The sequence below is a fragment of the Entelurus aequoreus genome, linkage group LG03 (genome assembly GCF_033978785.1).
Source record: "Entelurus aequoreus isolate RoL-2023_Sb linkage group LG03, RoL_Eaeq_v1.1, whole genome shotgun sequence".
Classification (NCBI taxonomy): Eukaryota; Metazoa; Chordata; class Actinopteri; order Syngnathiformes; family Syngnathidae; genus Entelurus; species Entelurus aequoreus.
Window position 1 is genome coordinate 12,807,217 of NC_084733.1, and position 17,343 is coordinate 12,824,559.

At 39.8% G+C, this 17,343-nt stretch overlaps 1 protein-coding gene across 3 annotated transcripts in view; it reads right to left on the bottom strand.

Moving 5' to 3' along the window:
* Positions 1–16,859, bottom strand: part of pcnx1 (pecanex 1) — a 116,867-nt gene extending 100,008 nt beyond the window's left edge. For all 3 annotated transcript variants that reach the window (XM_062041258.1, XM_062041257.1, XM_062041256.1), the window contains exons 1-2: positions 16,523–16,859; positions 5,039–5,262 (exon numbers count right to left, since the gene is read on the bottom strand). In XM_062041258.1, coding sequence (XP_061897242.1) covers positions 5,039–5,262; positions 16,523–16,675 — 377 coding nt within the window. In that variant the 5' untranslated portion in view covers positions 16,676–16,859. The remainder of the gene's footprint in view (positions 1–5,038; positions 5,263–16,522) is intronic.
* Positions 16,860–17,343: the final 484 nt, after the last annotated feature.

The following is a 17,343-nucleotide window of genomic DNA, read 5'->3' on the forward strand; positions in this document are numbered from 1 at the left end:
AAGACAGCCCACAAACGGCGCATTCGGAAGCGACTGTCAAAAAGCGGCTTGAAGATGATCTGTAAAACATCATCTATGCAACATTTTGACCAAAGAAACCACCATTACATGTTATGTAGACCACAAGGAAGTGTTTTCAATTTGGGAAAAATAAATAAATAAATAATATGACTACTTTAATGCGCCCTTATATATGAAAAAAGATCTTACGTGTCTATCACGATACTTATAATATCGTTTTATCTCCCAAGCCTTAGTTTGCAACAGACTGGTTGATAAAGCACCCTGTGGTCAAATACAGTATATCAGTGTTTTCCTCTGCATGCTATCCAAATAATTATCCAAGAAAAAAAATCAAGTCTGGTAATCATTCCCGAAAGCGCCATCCTTCTGTGCCACAAATCCTGTTCACGGCGAGAGTGAGTCCTGGCTGGACTTCTGGTCGCCGAGTCAGTCAGAAACGGATTGTGGTCTTGAGCGCTGGAATGGAGCCAGCGAGCAGTACCAATGGCCCCGGAGATATTTCATTCAAGCCTCCATTGTCCGTGTAAGGAATGCACTATTGTTTCTTACTGACCGTGGCCTTTTCGGGAACTCAATTTAAGAACCCAAGGAAGCTGGTCTGAAGCATTTCTTCCCTGAAATGTGACTGCGTGGACGTTTATACAACACCCGTGGGTCACCCCGGCTTGAAATACCTCATTCCTAACCCATGATGGAATTGAATGACACTATTCCACAACACCTCGGTTAAGAGTAGTTGCTTTTTGATGTCAAAATACAAAATACTACCAGTAAAAATTGGGGAAAAAAACCCACCACAAATGTGTCAGAACTCCATGTCATTTTGGTTTTAGAAAACAGAGCACAACCTGTATGGCAATTTTAGATCTCACCAAAAAAGTCAATGATGCTATTGATAAAGGCAAGTGAGGAGTTGGTGTCTTCCTTGACTTGTCAAAAGCATTTGATACCATTAACTTTGACATTTTGTTGGGCAAACTTGAGCATTATGGTGTCAGGGGCGTTGCCCTCCGTTGGTTCAGAAGCTATCTATCTGAGAGAGAGAGCAATAGGTGCAAATTAGCAGCAGGAAATCTAAACATAAAACTAGGGCTGGGCGATATATCGAGTTTAGGGCTGCAACAACTAATCGATTAAATTTATATTTATTTTTATTTTTATTGTCTGCATTTTAATTTTGCTTTTATTTTCTTTCATTTCACTTTGTTGTCTGTGAAGCACTTTGAGTCTGCCTTGTGTATGAATAGGCGCTATACAAATAAAGTTGCCTTGCCTTGCCTAAATCGATTAAAATCAATTATTAAAATAGTTGGCGATTAATTTAGTCATCGATTCGTTGGATCTATGCTATGCGCATAGGCAAATTTTTTATTTTTTTAATTTAAATTTTTTTTTTTTTTTAATAAACCTTTATTTATGAACTGCAACATTTACAAACAGCTGAGAAACAATAATCAAAATAAGTATGGTGCCAGTATGCTGTTTTTTTTCAATAAAATACTGGAAAGGATAGAAATGTAGTTTGCCTCTTTTATCCGATTATCAATCGATTAATCAAAGTAATAATAATCGACAGATTAATCGATTATCAAATTAATCGTTACCGGTAGTTGCAGCCCTAATCCAGTTTGTAAGATGTATCGATATATTTTTAAACAAGATATGAATTAATAAAATATTGTAATATCGATATAATTTATTTCACACTAAAATGACCAAACACCGCTTATTTGTTGTGTTCCTTGATTCTCCCCCGCTCCCCACTCTCTCTCATGGGCTACTAAACCCCTCCCCTTCCTCTTTTCAAGACGTACTTGCACGTATAAGAACATCCATGATTGGTTGGTTGTTTACAATGATGACTCACGATTGGTTGAGATTAGAGATGTCCGATAATGGCTTTTTTGCCGATATCCGATATTCCGATATTGTCCAACTCTTAATTACAGATTCCGATATCAACCGATACCGATATATACAGTTGTGGAATTAACACATTATTATGCCTCATTTTGTTGTGATGCCCCGCTTTAACAAGGTTTTCCAAAATAAATCAACACAAGTTATGGAAAAAAATACCAAAATGACACTGCCATATTTATTATTGAAGTCACAAAATGCATTATTTTTTTAAACATGCCTCAAAACAGCAGCTTGGAATTTGGGACATGCTCTCCCTGAGAGAGCATGAGGAGGTTGAGGTGGGCGAGGTTGGGGGGGCGGGGTTGAGGTGTGGAGGGGGAACGGGGGAGGGGGGGGTAGCAGGGGTGTATATTGTAGCGTCCCGGAAGAGTTAGTGCTGCAAGGGGTTCTGGGTATTTGTTCTGTTGTGTTTGTGTTGTGTTACGGTGCGGATGTTCTCCCGAAATGTGTTTGTCATTCTTGTTTGGTGTGGGTTCACAGTGTGGCGCATATTTGTAACAGTGTTAAAGTTGTTTACACGGTCACCCTCAGTGTGACCTGCATGGCTGTTGACCAAGTATGCTTGCATTCACTTGTGTGTGTGAAAAGCCGTAGATATTATGTCAGTGCCTTTAAGGTTTATTGGCGCTCTGTACTTCTCCCTACGTCCGTGTACACAGCGGCGTTTTAAAAAGTCATAAATTGTACTTTTTGAAACAGATACCGATAATTTCCGATATTACATTTTAAAGCATTTATCGGCCGATAATATCGGCAGTCCGATATTATCGGACATCTCTAGTTGAGATTAAGGCAAAACATTAGGGACAGGCCAATCAGAGGCAAGATAGGGCGGGTCATGGAACCAGGAAGGGAAATCACAACAGACATCCCAAATGACGACGAGAGAGTCGTAGAAGAGAAGAGGGAATTTTCAAGCGGGTGATTTATGTATTAAAAAAACTAGTAGAAGGTGGCAGAGGGATTCTCTTGTTTAGATTTTTCTTTTAGCGACGTAGACGACGTCCAGGAAACCCACAATGCGCCTACTTGGCCACTTTTGGACAAATGTATGCGTCTGGATAAAACATTAATTTGAGTTGTTTACCATGTAAGCCCAAATCAAAACTGTTCTCCAGTTGCCAAGCCGGGTATATTTTGCACGAAAAATGCTGCTAAAAATGTATGCCGAAGTGAGGAAGATCATAGCCGCACAATTAAGTCAAGTCACTTACTTGGCGCTGACCAGAACCGTACATGTGTGACAGTCCATTACATCGTCGACTGGGAATTAAAGACCTACTGAAATGATTTTTTTTTATTTAAACGGGGATAGCAGATCCATTCTATGTGTCATACTTGATCATTTCGCGATATTGCCATATTTTTGCTGAAAGGATTTAGTAGAGAACATCGACGATAAAGTTGCAACTTTTGGTCGCTGATTAAAAAAAGCCTTGCCTGTACCGGAAGTAGCGTGACGTCAACAGTTGAAAGGCTCCTCACATTTCCCCATTGTTTTCAATGCAGCTAGAGCGATTCGGACCGAGAAAGCGACGATTACCCCATTAATTTGAGCGAGGATGAAAGATTCGTGGATGAGGAACGTTAGAGTGAAGGACTAGAATGCAGCGCAGGACGCATCTTTTTTCGCTCTGACCGTAAATTAGGTACAAGCTGGCTCATTGGATTCCACACTATCTCCTTTTTCTATTGTGGATCACGGATTTGTATTTTAAACCACCTAGGATACTATATCCTCTTGAAAATGAGAGTCGAGAACGCGAAATGGACATTCACAGTGACTTTTATCTCCACAACAAAACATCGGCGAAACACATTAGCTACGGAGCTAACGTGATAGCATCGTGCTTAACTGCATATAGAAACAAAAGAAATAAACCCTTGACTGGAAGGATAGATAGAAAATCAACAATACTATTAAACCATGGACCTGTAACTACACGGTTAATGCTTTCCAGCCTGGCGAAGGTGAACGATGCTATTGCTAACGACGCCATTGAAGCTAACTTAGCAACCGGACCTCACAGCTATGCTAAAAACATTAGCTATCCACCTACGCCAGCCAGCCCTCATCTGCTCATTAACACCCGTGCTCACCTGCGTTCCAGCGATTGACGGTGCGACGAAGGACTTCACCCGATCACAGATGCGGTTGGCGGCCCGGAGACGGAGGAAGTTAAGGTGAGTTTGGCGGATAGCGCGTCTGCTATGCATCTCTCAGTCCTCCTGGTTGTGATGCTGTAGTCCGCCGCTAATACACTGATCCCACCTACAACTTTCTTCTTTGCAGTCTTCATTGTTCATTAAACAAATTGCAAAAGATTCACCAACACAGATGTCCAGAATACTGTGGAATTTTGAGATGAAAACAGAGTTTTTTGTATAGGATTCAATGTGTCCGCATACTTCCCGTTTCAACGATTGACGCCACGCGTATACGTCATCATACATAGACATTTTCAACCGGAAGTTTAGCGGGAAATTTAAAATTGCACTTTATAAGTTAACCCGGCCGTATTGGCATGTGTTGCAATGTTAAGATTTCATCATTGATGTATAAACTATCAGACTGCGTGGTCGGTAGTAGTGGCTTTCAGTAGGCCTTTAAAGTGCCTGCCTGCAAATTTATTTTCTATCTGGGCTGGATACATTTTGTATTATTTGCACAGCTATGTTACTTTTATTTTATGTAGAAAAAATATTTTTCTATTTTATTTATGTTATGTAATTCTGTGCTACTTAAACAGGCTCTTTTCTGTGCTGTTAACACCCATCTTGACTAACTGGGTTAATAAAAGTGTTTACAGTACAGTTGTCATTCACTTCAATTTCAAGTGAATTTCGCTCAAAAACGTATACTTTCACTGGAAAATATATCGAGATATATATCGAATATCCAGTCTAAGTAAAAATATATGGAGATATACTATTGTGTATATCGCCCAGCCCTACAAAAAACTATCAAAATGTGGAAGACCACTGGGTTCAATTTTGAGTCCTCTTCTTTTTTATTACCTATATAAATGACCTGAAAAATAAATCAACATCACCTATAAAAAATGCATAACAGACCATAGGGCCAACCTACCCTGGGCCGCTGCTGTCCTGGTGACGGGTTCCACCGCCTCCATTGCCGTTGTTTGGCACCTCGGCACCGCCTCTGCCATCCTGCGACTTTTTGGCCTGGAGCTCCACCACCTCGCCCTCGTCCAGGGCGTGGTGGAGTCGGTAGTTGACCGTCTTGAGCAGCAGGAACATGGCGGCGATCACGCCGCAGTAGATTCCCACGATCACCATGGTGGACGGCAAAGCCTGTGATTAGAAACAAGTATTAAGCCACAATTAGGGTTGTCATGGTATAGAAATTCCTTAACACGGTTATTGTGACCAAAGTGATCATGGTTACTATAATCGCGCTATTTTCATATGTGCTCAATTTTTTTAAAGTTGCATGTTACATCCGTTTTTCTTCTTTGCGGCTTAATTCATACAATGGTCAACAAGCATGAGTGTAGCATTAAAACAAGTGAGAGTGATCTTGGGTGCTCCAGTTGCTCAAATAGAGAGATAGGAACAGGCTTTCATAGAGTCCCGAAAGAAGTGATTCATAAAGGTAATAAAGTCAGGGAAAAAACAAAAGTGTGTCAAAGGAAATGGCTCTTAAAAATAATCTCCTTTCTCATTTTGTGAATTACAATCGGACCACGGTCGTGTCTGCAGCGATCACTTTGTAAAATGTTTGTTTCAACATTTGATTTGTTTGAGAAACATTCTGTGATGAAATCAAGTTTATTCTCAGTTATATAGTTAGCGTTTGAGAGCAGACCTAAACATAAAAAAAGGATAAGAGATCGCATTAGTTTGTGTTCTTTTGTGGTTGCTATGCCTAAATAGAACTACGACGACCTGCTTGTGCCAATAAACAAACCTCATTGTTATGCCCATTTGATTATAGACTCTTACTGACACCTTGTGGCGATAGGAAAATACTACGCTTCATTAGTTTGGGCACTTCCGGGTTGACGATGTCAGTTCAGTTGCAAGACAAAAGTAAAGATAGGAAAAGACAATGCAAGATCAACAACAATAAAGAGCCTAAATGGATTCATCTGCTTTGGAACTTTATTAGACGTCTTGGATTATTTGTTAGCTGTCTGCCTAGCTGTATAACATCAACACATATAGTGAGGACAGAACAGTCATGTTAAGTCCTAATAATAAATATTGTGATTGTTGGTCCAATACACCGTGTTTTCATTGTCGATTTTCATAAGAGAAACTAAAAGCTCAGTTGTTGTCTTATAATCGCTGGCAAACATTGCTGAACAAAAGGGACATATACAGCTAAATAATGAGACAAAATCTGGACTTCACACAATAAAAACAACGGTATTTCATGTTAAAATGACCAAACGCCGCTTATTTGTTGTGTTCCCCTCCTCCCCTTCCTCCTTCCAAGACGTGCTTGCACGTATAAGAACATCCATGATTGGTTGCTTGTTTACTATAATGAGTCACGATTGGTTAGGGACAGATCAATCAGAGGCAAGATAGGGCGGGTCATCGAACCAGGAAGGGAACTCACAAAAGTGCCTGCCTGCAAAAGTTTTTTTTTTAAATCTGAGTTTGATACATTTTGTATTATTTGCACAGCTATGTTAGTTTTTTTACGTAGAAAGAATATTTTTCTATTTTATTTATGTTATGTAGTGTTACGGTTTTGTTTATTTCCTGTGCTGTAAATACCCATCTTGACTAACTGGGTTAATAAAAGTGCTACTGACTGTTTCCAGTACAGTTGTCATTCACCTCAATTTCACTGAATATCGCTCAAAAATGAATATCTTTATATGTATACTTTCACCCAAAAATACATCGATATATATTTCGAATATCGAGTTTAAGTAAAAATTAGAGATGTCCGATATTATCGCCCGATAAATACTTTAAAATGTAATATCGGAAATTATCGGTATCGGTTTCAAAATTATCGGTATCGGTTTCAAAAAGTAAAATTTATGACTTTTTAAAACGCAGCTGTGTACACGGACGTAGGGAGAAGTACGGAGCGCCAATAAACCTTAAAGGCACTGCCTTTGCGTGCCGGCCCAATCACATATTATCTACGGCTTTTCACACACACACACAAGTGAATGCAAGGCATAATTGGTCAACAGCCATACAGGTCACACTGAGGGTGACCGTATAAACAACTTTAACACTGTTACAAATATGCGCCACACTGTCAACCCACACCAAACAAGAATGACAAACACATTTCGGGAGAACATCCGCACCGTAACACAACATAAGCACAACAGAACAAATACCCAGAACCCCTTGCAGCACTAACTCTTCCGGGACGCTACAATACACACCCCCAGCTACCCCCTACCCCAACCTCCTCATGCTCTCTCAGGGAGAGCATGTCCCAAATTCCAAGCTGCTTTTTTTTTAGGCATGTTAAAAAAAATTATGCACTTTGTGACTTCAATAATAAATATGGCAGTGCCATGTTGCCATTTTTTTCCATAACTTGAGTTGATTTATTTTGGAAAACCTTGTTACATTGTTTAATGCATCCAGTGGGGCATCACAACAAAATTAGGCACAATAATGTGTTAATTCCACGACTGTATATATCGGTATCAGTAATTAAGAGTTGGACAATATCGGAATATCGGATATCGGATATGTGGGCTCTGTACCGAGGATGTCGTTGTGGCTTGTACAGCCCTTTGAGACACTTGTGATTTAGGGCTATATAAATAAACATTGATTGATTGATTGATTAATTGATATCGGCAAAAAAAGCCATTATCGGACATCTCTAGTAAAGATATATCGAGATACACTTTTTCTTCCATATCGCCCAGCTCTGGTTCCAGGTTCGATCCCAGCTTCCGCCATCCTAGTCATGTGTGTTGTGTCCTTGGGCAAGACACTTCACCCTTGCTCCTGATGGGTCGTGGGTAGAAAAGTGCTATGGTATAATCCATTTCTCATTTGTTTTAGGGGTCAAGCACCAATCCAATTAGTTTCAATTCATTTCAATGAGCAACAATTTAAGATGCAATTGTTAAGGTAATAGTACCATCATAGAACCAATTAAGCTCTCAGATTGAGGCCCCACTGCACGTCACACCTGGCGCTGTGGCCGCCGAGCATGTCATCAATTTTGGCACCTGTGTCTCGACCACCACCACAAACTGTGCTGTCCTCCAATAACGTGCCTTCCTCCACGTCGCACAGCGAACATGGACGCCACTCTCTGACTGCTGGATTTCCGCTCTCAGAATAGAACTGAAGCAGCCTTGAAATAATATCAAACACTATCGCCCCGATATAGTACGGCTCAGCAAACTGACACTCGAGGACGTCACGCCCGGGGGGGCACTAATAGAAATGTAAGCAGCGGAGATAGTTCAACGTATGAAACCAATGATGTTATGCTTTTTATGGGTTGTCATTTTTTTTAAAAAGACCAGAACCAAGAAGATGTGTAAATGTCCTGTCCCCCCCCTCTCCTACGTAACCCTCCGCCTTGGCTCTGGCATCTAGTGCGATGGCCAAGTATTGCAAATACGAGAGTCTCGCCACTTCATCAACCCTCGCCGTTCGCCAGCAGTGACAAATGCTTGTTTACCTTCAAGATGCACGTCGCACGCAATTTCCGGCTTTGCTTGCTTCTCATTTTCTTTTGCCCGTTTTTATTAGGAAGACGGCCGTTAGGAACACATCGTTTCTGGCGAAATATGCAAGTGCTGGCGCATCGAAAAAAAAAGTGTTTAATTATGTAGTTGTGTTTGAAGCCAATATTTATTTGCAGTAGCAGAGGTTTGAGGTCTGACTAAAACCACAGGTGTAAATATTATGAAACTCATTCATTATGCTTATCACTTCGTTTCTCTGGGTTTCTGGTTTTTCCTACACTGCAAAAAGTCAGTGTTCAAAAACAAGAAAAAAAAAAATACAAAAATGAGGGGTATTTTATTTGAACTAAGCAAAATTATCTGCCAATAGAACAAGAAAATGTGGCTTGTCAAGACTTTCCAAAACAAGTAAAATTAGATAACCTCAATGAACCCAAAAATACCTTAAAATAAGTATATTCTCACTAATAACAAGTGCACTTTTCTTGGTAGAAAAAAAAAATTAGACCTTTTTGCTCAATATGTTGAAAAATATTCTTAAACTAAGTAAATGCTAGTGCCATTATCTTGACATAATGATATGCGCTCGGCATTACATTTCTTGAAACCAGCAAACTTATACTAAAAACTAATTTGTTGTTCTTTATGGAAAGGCAACAAGGCAACCACTTGTTACTCTCGGGGTCTCCTAGCCGCTCAGGCAAATCATATTGTCTAAAAATGCATTTTTCCATCGACAACAAGTCAAGTGCGTGCTCTTTCAGTCAATTAGTGCGCATATATACGGCCCGGAACCCGGGCCCAAATTTTTTTAATTGTAATTTTGAAGAATTTATCTGAATGTGCATGAACTATTTCTGTTTAAAATTGTTAGAAATGTCACATGTTAAATGTTTAAATATTAACTGTCCGTTTGCTGTACTGTGCCAACTGTACTACTATATGAGAACGTATTTTCTATTGTTTCATTGAAAATAAAACAGCAAAGTCCATTTGGCTGTCATCTGTTTTAATTATGAGACACAATTGTGTCAAAGTCATGATTTTTTTATTTCATGCTTGAAATAAGAAATTATTACTTTGAAAAAGCAGTTTTATACTTGTGAGTGTTAATGACACAGCTTTGCAACACTTGATATCCTAGTTTCAAGCATGTTTTACTCAATATAGGTCATTAAATCTCAGCAACAACCTGTAATATCTTACTGAGATCATTTAGGACCAAAACCCTTAAAACAAGTAAAACACTCTAACATAAAATCTGCTTAGTGAGAAGAATTATATTATCAGACAGAAAATAAGCAAATATCACCCTTATTTGAGATACTTAATCTTACTTAGATTTCAGTTTCCGCAGTGTAGCTTCTTCCTGGACATAAAAAAATGATGCAAGCATCAACATAGGGCTGGGCGATATGGACGAAAAAGTATATCTCGATATATTTTTACTTAAACTCGATATTTCATATATATCTCAATATATTTTCAATAAACATAAAGATATTCATTTTTGAGCGAAATTCAGTGAAATTGAAGTGAATGACAACTGTACTGTAAACAGTCAGTGGGACTTGTATTAACCCAGTTAGTCAAGATGGGTATTTACAGCACAGAAAATAAACTGTTTAAAGTAGCACAGAATTACATAACATAAATAAAATAGAAAAATATTATTTTTACGTAAAATAAATAACATAGCTGTGCAAATAATACATTTTTGGCATTATTGTTCAAATTAGTGTCGTCCCGATACCAATATTTTGGTACCAGTACCAAAATTCGTTTGATACTTTTCGGTACTTTTCTAAATAAAGGGAACCACAAAAAAATTGCATTATTTTAACAAAAAAAATCTTAGGGTACTTTAAACATATGTTTCTTACTGCAATTTTGTCCTTAAATAAAATAGTGAACATACTAGACAACTTGTATTTTTGTAGTAAGTAAGCAAACAAAGGCTCCTTATTTAGTCTGCTGACATATGCAGTAACATATTGTGTCATTTTCCATTCTATTATTTTGTCAAAATTATTAAGGACAAGTGGTAGAAAATGAATTATTAAACGATTTGTTCATTTACTGTTAATTTCTGCTTACTTTCTCTTTTAACATGTTCTATCTACACTTCTGTTAAAATGTAATAATCACTTATTTTTCTGTTGTTTGGATACTTTACATTAGTTTTGGATGATACTACAAATTTGGGTATCAATCCGATACCAAGTCGTTACAGGATCAAACATTGATCATATTCAAAGTCCTCATGTGTCCAGGGACATATTTCCTGAGTTTATGAACATAATATAAATTTTTTTTAAACGAAAGAAGATGTCGTGACGCCAATAAATATCGACGTAATCATAGTAGTATTGACTTGATACGCTACTGTACCTTTCAGAGGCGGTATAGTACCGAATATGATTAATTAGTATTGGGGTACTATGCTAATACCGGTATACGGTACAACCCTAGTTCAAATGTAAAGTGCAATACAAATAAAATGTATTATTATTATTATTGGTGCAGCGTCTTCAGTAATGCGGACGCTGTATCAATCTGTTATGGTGAAGAAGGAGCTGAGCCGGAAGGCAAAGCTCTCAATTTACAGCTCGATCTACGTTCCCATCCTCACCTATGGTCTTGAGCTTTGGGTTATGACCAAAAGGACAAGATCACGGGCCGAAATGAGTTTCCTCCGCCGGGTGGCGGGTCTCTCCCTTAGAGATAGGGTGAGGAGCTCTGCCATCCGGGGGGAGCTCAAAGTAAAGCCGCTGCTCCTCCACATGGAGAGGAGCCAGATGAGGTGGTTAGGGCATTTGATCAGGATGCCACCCGAACACCTCCCGAGGGAGGTGTTTCGGGCACGTCGGGCCCAGGACATGTTGGGAAGACTATGTGTTCGGTGGCCACGGATGAAGCGCTTGCTGTCCAAAGTCGGGACCCGGGGTGGACCGCTAGTCTGTGCATCGGTTGGGGACGTCTGCGCTGCTGACCTGTCTCTGCTCGGGATGGTCTCGTGCTGGCCCCACTATGGACTGGACTCTCACTATTATGTTAGATCCACTATGGACTGGAATCTCACAATATTATGCTAGATCCACTATGGACTGGACTCTCACTATTATGTTAGATCCACTATGGACTGGACTCTCACCATTATGTTACATCCACTATGGACTGGACTCTCACTATTACTGTATGTTAGATCCACTATGGACTGGACTCTCACTATTATGTTAGATTCACTATGGACTGGACTCTCACAATATTATGCTAGATCCACTATGGACTGGACTCTCACTATTACTGTATGTTAGATCCACTATGGACTGGACTCTCACTATAATGTTAGATTCACTATGGACTGGACTCTCACAATATTATGCTAGATCCACTATGGACTGGACTCTCACTATTATGTTAGATCCACTATGGACTGGACTCTCACTATTATGTTAGATCAACTATGGACTGGACTCTCACTATTATGTTACATCCACTATGGACTGGAATCTCACAATATTATGCTAGATCCACTATGGACTGGACTCTAACTATATTATGCTAGATCCACTATGGACTGGACTCTCACTATTATGTAAGATCCACTATGGACTGGACTCTCACTATTATGCTAGATCCACTATGGACTGGACTCTCACTATTATGTTAGATCCACTATGGACTGGACTCTCACCATTATGTTACATCCACTATGGACTGGACTCTCACTATTACTGTATGTTAGATCCACTATGGACTGGACTCTCACTATTATGTTAGATTCACTATGGACTGGACTCTCACAATATTATGCTAGATCCACTATGGACTGGACTCTCACTATTATGTTAGATCAACTATGGACTGGACTCTCACTATTATGTTACATCCACTATGGACTGGAATCTCACAATATTATGCTAGATCCACTGTGGACTGGACTCTCACAATATTATGCTAGATCCACTATGGACTGGACTCTCACTATTATGTAAGATCCACTATGGACTGGACTCTCACTATTATGCTAGATCCACTATGGACTGGACTGTCACTATTATGTTAGATCCACTATGGACTGGACTCTCACAATATTATGCTAGATCCACTATGGACTGGACTCTCACTATTATGTTAGATCCACTATGGACTGGACTCTCACTATTATGTTAGATCCACTATGGACTGGACTCTCACTATTATGCTAGATCCACTATGGACTGGACTCTCACAATATTATGCTAGATCCACTATGGACTGGACTCTCACTATTATGTTAGATCCACTATGGACTGGACTCTCACTATTATGTTAGATCCACTATGGACTGGACTCTCACTATTATGCTAGATCCACTATGGACTGGACTCTCACTATTATGCTAGATCCACTATGGACTGGACTCTCACTATTATGTAAGATCCACTATGGACTGGACTCTCACTATTATGCTAGATCCACTATGGACTGGACTCTCACTATTATGTTAGATCCACTATGGACTGGACTCTCACCATTATGTTACATCCACTATGGACTGGACTCTCACTATTACTGTATGTTAGATCCACTATGGACTGGACTCTCACTATTATGTTAGATTCACTATGGACTGGACTCTCACAATATTATGCTAGATCCACTATGGACTGGACTCTCACTATTATGTTAGATCCACTATGGACTGGACTCTCACTATTATGTTAGATCAACTATGGACTGGACTCTCACTATTATGTTACATCCACTATGGACTGGAATCTCACAATATTATGCTAGATCCACTATGGACTGGACTCTCACTATTATGTAAGATCCACTATGGACTGGACTCTCACTATTATGCTAGATCCACTATGGACTGGACTCTCACTATTATGTTAGATCCACTATGGACTGGACTCTCACCATTATGTTACATCCACTATGGACTGGACTCTCACTATTACTGTATGTTAGATCCACTATGGACTGGACTCTCACTATTATGTTAGATTCACTATGGACTGGACTCTCACAATATTATGCTAGATCCACTATGGACTGGACTCTCACTATTATGTTAGATCCACTATGGACTGGACTCTCACTATTATGTTAGATCAACTATGGACTGGACTCTCACTATTATGTTAGATTCACTATGGACTGGAATCTCACAATATTATGCTAGATCCACTATGGACTGGACTCTCACAATATGATGCTAGATCCACTATGGACTGGACTCTCACTATTATGTAAGATCCACTATGGACTGGACTCTCACTATTATGCTAGATCCCCTATGGACTGGACTCTCACTATTATGTTAGATCCATTATGGACTGGACTCTCACCATTATGTTACATCCACTATGGACTGGACTCTCACTATTACTGTATGTTAGATCCACTATGGACTGGACTCTCACTATTATGTTAGATTCACTATGGACTGGACTCTCACAATATTATGCTAGATCCACTATGGACTGAACTCTCACTATTATGTTAGATCAACTATGGACTGGACTCTCACTATTATGTTACATCCACTATGGACTGGAATCTCACAATATTATGCTAGATCCACTGTGGACTGGACTCTCACAATATTATGCTAGATCCACTATGGACTGGACTCTCACTATTATGTAAGATCCACTATGGACTGGACTCTCACTATTATGCTAGATCCACTATGGACTGGACTGTCACTATTATGTTAGATCCACTATGGACTGGACTCTCACAATATTATGCTAGATCCACTATGGACTGGACTCTCACTATTATGTTAGATCCACTATGGACTGGACTCTCACTATTATGTTAGATCCACTATGGACTGGACTCTCACAACATTATGCTAGATCCACTATGGACTGGACTCTCACTATTACTGTATGTTAGATCCACTATGGACTGGACTCTCACTATTATGTTAGATCCACTATGGACTGGACTCTCACTATTATGTTAGATCCACTATGGACTGGAATCTCACAATATTATGTTAGATCCACTATGGACTGGACTCTCACTATTTTGTTAGATCCATTATGGACTGGACTCTCACAATTATGTTAGATCCACTATGGACTGGACTCTCACTATTATGTTAGATCCACTATGGACTGGACTCTCACTATTATGTTAGATCCACTATGGACTGGACTCTCACTATTATGTTAGATCCACTACGGACTGGACTCTCACAATATTATGCTAGATCCATTACGGACTGGACTCTCACAATATTATGTTAGATCCGCTATGGACTGAACTCTAACACTATTATGTTAGATCCACTATGGACTGGACTTTCACTATTATGTTAGATCCACTATGGACTGGACTCTCACCATTATGTTACGTCCACTATGGACTGGACTCTCACTATTACTGTATGTTAGATCCCACTATGGACTGGACTCTCACTATTATGTTAGATTCACTATGGACTGGACTCTCACAATATTATGCTAGATCCACTATGGACTGGACTCTCACTATTATGTTAGATCCACTATGGACTGGACTCTCACTATTATGTTAGATCAACTATGGACTGGACTCTCACTATTATGTTAGATCAACTATGGACTGGACTCTCACAATATTATGTTACATCCACTATGGACTGGACTCTCACTATTATGTTAGATCCACTATAGACTGGACTCTCACTATTATGCTATCCACTATGGACTGGACTGTCACTATTATGTTAGATCCACTATGGACTGGACTCTCACAATATTATGCTAGATCCACTATGGACTGGACTCTCACTATTATGTTAGATCCACTATGGACTGGACTCTCACTATTATGTTAGATCCACTATGAACTGGACTCTCACAACATTATGCTAGATCCACTATGGACTGGACTCTCACTATTATGTTAGATCCACTATGGACTGGACTCTCACTATTACTGTATGTTAGATCCACTATGGACTGGACTCTCACTATTATGTTAGATCCACTATGGACTGGACTCTCACTATTATGTTAGATCCACTATGGACTGGACTCTCACTATTATGTTAGATCCACTATGGACTGGACTCTCACTATTATGTTAGATCCACTATGGACTGGACTCTCACAATATTATGTTAGATCCACTATGGACTGGACTCTCGCCATATTATGCTAGATCCACTCGACGTCCATTGCACCGGTCGCCCAGGGGAAGGCGTCCCCACATCTGCAGTCCCCTCCAAGGTTTCTCATTGTCCTATTGGGTTGAGTTTTTCCTTGCCCTAATGTGGGATCTGAGCCGAGGATGTAGTTGTGGCTTGTGCAGCCCTTTGAGACACTCGTGATTTAGGGCTATATAAGTAAACATTGATTGATTGATTGATTGATTGATTGATGTCTCCCGGCTGGCCTGGGAATGCCTCGGGATCCCCCGGACGGAGCTGGACGAATTGGCTGGGGAGAGGGAAGTCTACTTAGGCTGCTGCCCCCGCGACCCGACCTCGGATAAGCGGAAGAAGATGGATGGATGGATAAACAACAAAAGATGATATACTTTGAAAAGTGGAAATGTGACTGCGTGTAAAAAGTGGAGAAAGTAAACAAAGCGACGAGGTCTAAAAAGTGACAGATGAGCGTTAAACATCCCCAAAAGATGGCCCTAAAAGGAGGATGGATGAAAGGGTTGAGGGGAATTAACTTAGTTACACAGACTAGCTCGGCTTTACTTGAGGAACATACATACAAAAAGGCGGCACAATTTAACGGGAAATGATTTTGATCAATTTAGCCCAGTTAAATACTCATTTTATATCAATGCTGTGTTGGGTTGCTGAAATATTCAGTGTCGGGGTGGTTTGATTATTACATTGTCGACGCTCCACATAATAAAGGACAGCCTGTCCATAAAAAAGCAACATGGCGAGATAAGAAGAAGACACTCACCATGTAAAGCGTGAAGGGGAAACATAGCAAGAAGAGCCAGATGTAAAGATGGAGCGCGTTGACGAACGTATTCTGGTCGGGGTCGTAGTACCATCCGCCGGTGATTGAAGCCCAAACCCCCTGCCTGAGGATCTGGAGAGTCTGGGAGCCCATGGCCCGCGTTAGGACCGACGGAACCGCGGCGGCGACACTAGTCGAACATGACGAAAGACGCCCTGCTGCTGCTTCCAGACGCTGGCCTGAAAATCCCCTCAGCCGCGGCCATCTTCCTCTCCGCCGCGAGCAGGCAGCCAGCCGGGGCGCCGCTTTGAGTCCTCCAGCGGAGGAGGAACATATCCCGTCATGCCACGCGAACAACTTCTTCTTCGTGGCTTCCCCCGCTTTGCAGTGTTTTTTTTTTTTTAAATTTTTTTTAAAAAATGTTTTATTTAATAAACCTTTATTTATAAATTGCAACATTTACAAACAATTGAGGAATAATGATAATCAAAATAATTTATTAAATAAAAATAAAAATTATTAGGGATGTCCGATAATGGCTTTTTTGCCAATATCCAATATTCCGTTATTGTCCAACTCTTATTTACCGATACCGATATCAACCGATACCGATATATACAGTTGTGGAATTAGCACATTATTATGCCTAATTTGGACAACCAGGTATGGTGAAGATAAGGTCCTTAAATTAAAAAAATTATAAAATAATTAATAAATAATTAATGAAATAAGATAAATAAATTAAAAACATTTTCTTGAATAAAAAAAGAAAGTAAAACAATACAAAAACAGTTACATAGAAACTAGTAATTAATGAAAAT